The sequence below is a fragment of the Sinocyclocheilus anshuiensis genome, unplaced genomic scaffold (genome assembly GCF_001515605.1).
Source record: "Sinocyclocheilus anshuiensis isolate Anshui unplaced genomic scaffold, SAMN03320099.WGS_v1.1 scaffold524, whole genome shotgun sequence".
Lineage (NCBI taxonomy): Eukaryota > Metazoa > Chordata > Actinopteri > Cypriniformes > Cyprinidae > Sinocyclocheilus > Sinocyclocheilus anshuiensis.
This window is the reverse complement of record NW_015555703.1, coordinates 1156006-1164613: the sequence shown is the minus strand read 5'-3', so window position 1 is coordinate 1164613 and position 8608 is coordinate 1156006. Positions and strand designations below refer to the sequence as shown.

Genomic DNA, 8608 nt, shown 5'->3' with positions numbered 1-8608 from the left:
TTAACATGACAGACAGCAGCATAAATATTGGACTGCGGTCCCTTTAAGAGTTTATCCACGGACCCAATATATTGGGCCTGTTTACACCTGGTCATTTCATGCGTTTTCGCTGATCGGATATCTATCTGATTTGTTCAAACGTTTCCATTTACACTTGGCCACATAAATGTGTAGTCGCAAAACGGATATAAATCCGATCTTCAATTCCCGCGCTATATTTAAATTTAACGGAGTTCACGTCAACGAAATCAAAAGTAATAATTATCAGCTCATTTCAAGATCAAAGACCGCAATAGGAGAGCGCGCGGCATCAGCAATGGAAAGATAAGTTTGTCTTACTACTTTTAATGAAGATGATTGTGTGTTGACCGTCTGCGTCTTACTTTCAGTTTCATTCGCGGCAGTTTGCGCGTCGGCTTGCAGAAGAGATACTCAGCTACTCGTCCGCAGCGATGCGTGGTGCATTAGCACAGTCTGACTAATGTCATATAACATATAACACGCTCTCATTTTGGGAGGAGTAAAATTTACATATGTGGTTTCAACAACCAGATTCATTTACACTTGTCGAATTTCGTCTGGAATGCGGCCCAGACCACCTCCTGAAGTGGTTTGAGCGATTGGATTTATATCCGTCTCGAATGCATTTCAAAGGGCATTTACACCTGGTCTTTTCACGATCGGATAGCTATCCATCACTGAATTCAATGATGAACTGTCTTTAACTGAAAAATTAGTGTTTACTATTGTCATTTTGCATTATTGACACACTATTTTCCTAATTAATGCTGTTCAGTTGCTTTGACACAATCTGTATTGTTAAAAGCGTTATATAAATAAAGGTGACTTGACTTGACTTGACTATCCGATCAGAAAAAAAACGTATGAAGTGACCAGGTGTAAACAGGCTCATGTTACACAACATGCGTTCTCTTTCTCAAGTATTTAACGTTCCAAAACTGACTGTGTTTAACTGGATACTCGCCAAGACGGGCATTTTGACATAATTTTGTTTGTATTTGAACGTTTTAGCAGTTAGCCACTCATTTTGGTATTTGTGGCTCACAAGCTGTTTGAGACTGAGCTTGGCTTGTGCGCTCCACTAATATAGATCAGTTCTGGTGCGCGCGCTTTTGGTGTAAGTGCGAAACCTGCGGGAATGACTAAAATAATGCACAATACAAGCACTATTTAACCGGAGCAAATGAGACGTGTGTGAGAGAGAGAAGAGGTCGTCGGAGACAAGAGAGCGAGAATGCGAAAGCTGACGTTATTGCCTGTGCCGCTGGTAACAAAACGGATCGGCTCGAAATCGGAAAGAAGTGACACTGACCGGCCGATCACCGATCCGGGCCGATCATGAGGAAAATCGGCCGATTCTGATCCCTGGCCGATCGATCGGTGCATCTCTACTTTTATGTGCGTTTTGGGATATCAGAAAAATGTTGAATGGAAACATTATGATTATTATAAAATTCCCCAAATTCCCTAAAACTTAAAATACACTCTTGATGAAGATTGCACAAACTACAATGGCAACAAACGTAACAAATACATGCATTGATGTGAATCAAACAAAGCCATGTGACCCTGCCTAAACAAGTCATGTGACTGTATAATTCACTCACACAGCATCACAAACATAGCTCTGGTTGTTCTGATACACCGTCATCAAAGAGTAAACACAAACCTTGTGCTGTTCCTGGATGTTTGTAGCACTTGCAGGTCTGCATATGTCCTTCAGAGGATTCCCAACATTACAAACGAGTATCTGAGGTTTGCTTTTAACCAGACCACTCATTTCAGTCTGACCTTCTGTGTTTGTTCTTCACATTTCAGCTGTTCAAATCTGCATATACTGATATAAAACTAATATATACTAATATATAAAAACGTACCAAATAAATAGGTTGAGTGAATAATTCAATGACTCATAAATTCATAAAGACAGCCACCTGGTACGTTCCGGAAGGAATCAGATTCAGTGTGTCGATTGTTGTCATCAACTGGTCATGACAATGTAACCTACAAAATGAGTCACTGAATACCAAAAACAAACTGTGCTGCTGGACTTTATCTCAGATTCTAGGACCATACCTACAGTATACAGTACAGTTCTTGTATAAATATAGGCTATAACAGATGTATAATACATTTGTTTAGTTTAGATGTCTCTTACACTCATATTCAGCTGCTGTTTTTACATGCTGAACATTGAATCTACTCATTCTCACGATCACAACAAAGCTCTCCATGATTTCAAAGGGCCATAGTGAAATCTATTGTCCTAGTACAAAACATTGCAGTGAGGCATGCAGGCAGGGCAGAACACATCACATCATTTGACAGATGGGTTAAATAACAATCACAACTTTGATTATAACAAAGAGCACATACAGGCTGAAATATAGAAGCTGGATAATGGTCATGCTATTGTTCAGATTAAATTAAAAAGAAAATTAGCTCTCCTTACATTTAATGGATAACATTTACTCATAAAATGTAAAGCCTAAATGCACTTTAAGTCACTGTGGATAAGAGCATCTGCTAAATACACAATTTAAATGTATTTACATTTGAATCTTGCACATCTATAATGTATGCCTACATTCAAACATCAGCAGTATTTCCCTGAAGCAATTAAAACCACTGAAAACTGGCAGTAAACAGAGATGAGAAGGGATATTCCCAGCTACTGCAGGCTGCCATTTCAATATCCAGGGGCTTTTTCATGAATATGTACAAATTGTGATCTGCACTAATTTTGTGGCCATTTGTGCTGTTCCCTGACAACATGAGCAAATAAATAGTCATCAGTGGGTGCAATTAATTTTTTTGTTATTTTGTATCAATGCCAACATAGTCACACAAACAGCTGTATCTATGCAAGTGAAACATTTTAATTGCTTAAATCTAATATGATATATAATTAATTAAATATTATACTTGTTATATATGTATGCAAGTATAATATAGATTTTAATATGAAATATCATATTGATATATATATATATATATATATCAAATATTATATTTATTATAATATATTATATATTATAATAAATATTATAATATTTATGTTATTTTCTATATCAATATTTTATAATATTTAATATGAAATATATATTTAATATGAAACATCATATATATTTTTTGTTTTTATTATATGTTTTTTATATTTGAATGAACATTAAATATGATATAGATGTTTATAACTTGGCAAGGCAGAGGATAACAAATTTACTAGCACTTTACGCTAAACTTCCCTGCTTAAACAGAGGGTAACAAATATTAACACGTAATGTTAATCTTCCCTGTCTTAACAGAGGATAACCAATTCTTCCCTGCCGAAACAGAGGATAACCTTCATCTCTATAATAAATTTTTTAGAGGATAACTTAGTTAACCAAACCATACAGCTGTCTGTTAACTACATTTAGGGGGCAGTGCTTAGAAATGGAGACAAAGCACCTGGGTGACTACCTTAAACAAAGCATGCAACTGAAGTACAGGAATCAGTCTGACACCGGCCTTTTCCCAGCCTTGACCTCATCAGCATAACAGTGTCATTCAAATGCATAGGTGCTAATCCAATCAGTCTGACAGTCCTAATTCAATCAGTATAACTACTCAAAGACTGGGGCAGAGGCACCAAGAGCCATTACAAACAAAAGGTGATAGTCTCAGTAATCTGGTTCATTTGCCTAAAAACAAGAGCACAGGAACAGACAGGAACCTCTTGCTACACTTTGCTTAAGATAATCATTTGTCTGATGTAATTTACCTTAAATGCTAAATACAATGTACTTCACCTTAGTTTTTCATGTGATGCTATGTCAGAACATAGGATCAGCATATTTTAAACAGATTCTTAAATTTGTAATCCCACAAGTGCAATGCAAGACTGCAGTGTCAGTTAATTTAAAATGTTAAATAATTTATGTTAAACATTTAAGTATAATATATATTTGAATATAGAATATTGTATACAGTTGTTTTATATATTTATCATTTTTTATAATTATATTTATATTAAATATAATTTTTATATATATAAAAAATAAATATGCAATACGTTCAGTATACGCTTGTGATTTTTGTATTTTTTTTGGTTTTGCGTTTCAATAATTTCTGTGTGTTTGTGTGTACCCGGGTTAGAGCTGTTGTTCACACTGAACAACAATGAATTACTGTATTTGCATTATTGTAAGGTTAAGTTTAGGTTTGGGGTAGGTGTAGACATTACTAAAACACAATCTAATCTAAGTAGAAAATTTAATTTATTGTTATTTTCCGGCCGTAGCTGTATCCCTTCTAGCCTGAGATGAGGAAACGCCTCCCTGCTTTTAACGTAAAAGCAACACACGCCAAAACATCTTCCGCTGTAATGAGTAGTGTTTCTAAACCTGTTGTCCAACAAAAGAGAACATTATAACATGTTTTTACTCTACACCATCCGTCGAATGTTTGAAATAATTTCCTTTTTTGATCCGAGTCTTATCACAGAATGAGGCAAAAAAATATATTCAAAATTGTAATAAAGGCTTATGTAGATTATAAATATACTTAATCAGTTTGAAAATATCCGAGATGACTTGAAGAACACAGATAAACTATATATTGTCGCAGTCGAGTGTTTACTGTCTTCATGTTTCATCATTCAATAAGTTTCTCTCTTCGATAGCTGGATGCCTTTGTCCATATTAGGGATTTCCTGAAGCATAATAAGTTCTATTACTTATGTGAGTTTCTGCACGAGGGCGCCCTCCGGCTTCCAGTATGAATGAAACAGACATTGCATCTGTTTATAGCACTCAATAATAGCCAATCCATCTTATTTTGGGTAAAAATAGGAAAAATAATACTTCTCTCAAAATAAATTTTAAGTAGACATAAAAATCCATGTATTTCTCCAGTGTACAGAAGTGTACAGGTTTTTTTGTTGTTGTTGTTGTTAGCTTGTTTTAAAAATCGCATTTTAAATCGCAAAAAAAAAAATACAATTGCACACTACAGAGCTGTACTCCTGTACTGTATCCCTTCTAGCCCTAACTCGGGCACACACAAATGCACAAAAATTATTTAAATGCAAAACGCAGTTCACAAGCGCGTATTGAACCGTGGATGTTGTACCAAACAGAACTGTAAATTAGAATTGCGGCATCCCTAATATATATATATATTATATAAAAATAATTATATAATGATATAAATTATATTATATAATAATTATATATCGTAAGACTATAACAGCTAAAAGTCAAAGCTAATAGTGAGACTGCGTGTATCATGATGATGTATTATTCTGCTTAGTAAAAATGTATTATGCAGTAGAATTTACAGTCAGTCAGGCGGAAACCTCGTAGCCAATATGTTAACTTTTCAGGGCATGAAAAAACACTGCATCTTTAAAATAATTAAACACTGTGTTGTCAGAGTTGATATTGTGGCTTTATATATGGTCAGACACTTGCATATGTCATTATATTATTAACATTTTACTAAAATCAAGCTCAAGTGGTGTTACGAGGTTTTTAACCAGCGAATGTCGGACATCTGTGTTCCGTCCGTCATTAGAAAAGCCGCATCTGACGCAGTAAGTGCATCACATTACGTTTTTATCAACTTACAGATTATAAAGTTTATTTGAGCTATATGGGTGCTAAGTTTTTTCTGTCATTTGGCCAAAATGTTGTGTTTTTAAAAGACTAAGTGCTACGGACAGTTTATTTAAGACTAATTAGTAATAGGCTACTCGCTATGACTGAAGACAAATGCTAGACAAGACACTCCTCCTTTGAGGAAAGAAAATATTGTATGTATTCAAACAACCATTTCTTTATTTACCCTTGCACTGCAAACCAGCAGAGACAGTCCAAAATGTGTGGGGCACTTCATTCAAGCTTGAGTTAGGTTTAGTTACATGCTCTTTTTAATGCATTTCATTGATTATATATTTGCTAAACCAACAGACAGACATAAATAGTGACCAACAGTGATGAATGCTGAAAAATAATAATACTACTAATAAAAATGAGCATGTACGTGTGACCGTGTTTCTGACACATTTATGTCAGTGAACATGTCATCGTACGTCAAGTTCATAGAGAGCTTTACTCTCTTTCATTACGTGCATTTCAAATTCTAATTTGTGCTGCTTCTGAAATGGTTCAAACCATAGATATTACATGATAAGTTCAAGAAAATACGCTAGAAATCCGTGCTCTTTCAGGCTATGTCTGAAATGGATGTGCATCTTTCGGTTTATCTGTCCATTAGATGATATATATATATATATATGCGTGTGTGTGTGTGTGTGTGTGTGTGTGTGTGTGTGTGTTAAATATGATATACATGTTTGTGAGGGCAATGCAAAACTGCAGTATTCAGTTATGATAAAATAAAACTTTCAGCTTCCATAATAGTGATTTTCAAGTGTAAATTGAAGACTTGTATGTGATATGATATTTTCTGTCTTTGTATAGTGGTGCATTGTTATAAATAACTAAACACAGTAACAATCAAATGGATACAAACATTTCTGACAAACAAGTTTGCTCTTACCGTACACGCAACCTACAATAAATTGTCAAGGGCTTTCAAACATCTGAGTTTTCAAAATAATCTCTTTTGTAGTAGCTTGTTTGTCTATTTGACAAACACAGAAATCTTGTGTTGTCCCATGAGGGCGGATGTAATTGTCTAACAAAGCTCAGACGCAAAACACATGAAAACATTCTCATCTTGTACAACAAGAGGGATTTCGTTCTTATGGGCTCAGCAGGAGACCGCGTCTGTATTAAGAAGATTTCCACCGGGATACATGTGAAAGAAACAGGTTTCTGAAATTCTCCAAATGAAAATCAAAGATTGTGTATCTGTCCTTCCAAACTACAATCTCATCTTCTGACCTTTCGATTGAATGAAGAGCCTCAATTTATGTGAGATTACAGCATCTCAAACAGTCTGGAAAGTTTGCTCCCTGTGGGTTTTTAGGTTTTTCTGAAACACACACCTATTAAAAACTTCTCAAGTCCCGTTTTCTTGTAAATGAGAAAAAAAATCCCAGGTTTAGTTATTCTTGTGATAAGGATAAAACCCTACAAACCCCATCCATGGTTTGGTGTTCCTCTATAAGTAGGTTTTGTTTTTGTTGCCTCAGAAGAACAAGGACAGAAACTCGTCATGAAGGATGAAATGTATCTTTCCTGATCTCTTGTTTCCAGGGTAACGCGTGAAAGAGATGAGACTAGAGGCAGAGTGTGATTGCTTCAGTGACAAAGTTGGGGCTTCTTACTCACTGAGGCCAGAACCACGACTGACATCAGTGATTTCAATCGACTGATGCTGCGCTGAAACACACACTGTCACTGGCCAGCAGGACAGCTGCATCTGTTAAGCCTCATCGGATGAGATTTCCTGGGTGTCCTTGTAGGGTCAGAGCCAGGCTAAATCAGAGACAAATTACTCACCAATGCTGTTGGGTTCAATCTAATCTAAAGGATGCTTGTAAAACAGAGATACAATTGGTTTTGCTACAGTTTGAATTAGAAAAATATTATGTATTATATTCATGTGCGTATGTTCCATATTGATCATCCCAATTCCCTATTCCTTCGAAGACCTTAACAGAAGGAGTATTGGACAGCTGAAAGGTGTAGGGCTAAGAAATGCTGGTCACTTGGAACTCATTTTTATGTAATTCTATTGAAAATTCTGTTTATGGAATGTTTATGCTGTTTGAAATGCAGACTCAACACGTTGCATAGCAACCTGTCATGCAATGAAAGGTGAAAAGAAAAAAAAAACGGTTTAGACTGAAACACATTAACAAAAATAAAACAGTTTTTAATCAGACTCAAACCACCTACAAATGTGGTTGGATTTGGTTTGTAAATACTGTTTTTCATGAGACTTTTCCTGACTAGACTGTAAAAACCAAACAGATTTGAATTAAATTGGCAAAAAGATAAATAATAATAATAATAATTAGGGATGCTCTGATCAGGATTTTTGCAGCCGATACTGAGTACCGATTTCTTGTCATGGTGATCGGCCGATACCGATGCCGATTCTGATGCATCAAGCTTTATATAGACGGTTTCATCGGGCGCACGTGCCTGGCCCGAAGTTAACTTCCGGTCTGTGTTTGTTTATCATTCTGGCTATGGCGCCGGCTACAAACGCAGTTAAAGTTAAGCTGATGAGTAGACTGATGTTGGGCTCAGGTGGTTGTGCTGTGGGATGTGTTTCCCATACATTTATTTATTTGTGGCGCTCTCCACAATATCAAAACCTCTGTTTCTCCCGCTTTAAAGCACCTCCTGCTGGCAGAGAATTTGTTTTTTCAGTAAGTCCGTCTGATTTATGCAGCAAACATATTTTCATATTTTGCTTTTCCTATATCCACGGGCGCTGCAGATAATCCGCGGGTCGGGTAATAAAAATGCATTCTGATTATTTGCGGGTGGGTCGCGGGTGGATAAAATAAATCATAAATGATGCAAATATTAACTACACTTTTTTTAAATAAATTTTTTTTCATGAGGCAGACGATTTCATCTGTGTGTGTGTGTGTGTGTGTGTGTGTGTGTGTGTGTGTGTGTGT

General features: G+C 35.8%; 1 protein-coding gene across 3 annotated transcripts in view; it reads right to left on the bottom strand.

Annotated features, from left to right (window-relative positions):
• LOC107671710 (dipeptidyl aminopeptidase-like protein 6) overlaps positions 1 to 8608 on the bottom strand; it is a 127069-nt gene that overhangs the window by 47509 nt on the left and 70952 nt on the right. Inside the window, exon 1 of one of the 3 annotated variants that reach the window (XM_016464647.1) lies at positions 7109 to 7234. The exons of the other annotated variants lie outside the window; for them this stretch is intronic. Coding sequence (XP_016320133.1) covers positions 7109 to 7117 — 9 coding nt within the window. The 5' untranslated portion in view covers positions 7118 to 7234. Of the gene's footprint in view, positions 1 to 7108; positions 7235 to 8608 lie in introns of those variants that run through there. 3 annotated transcript variants of the gene reach the window in all.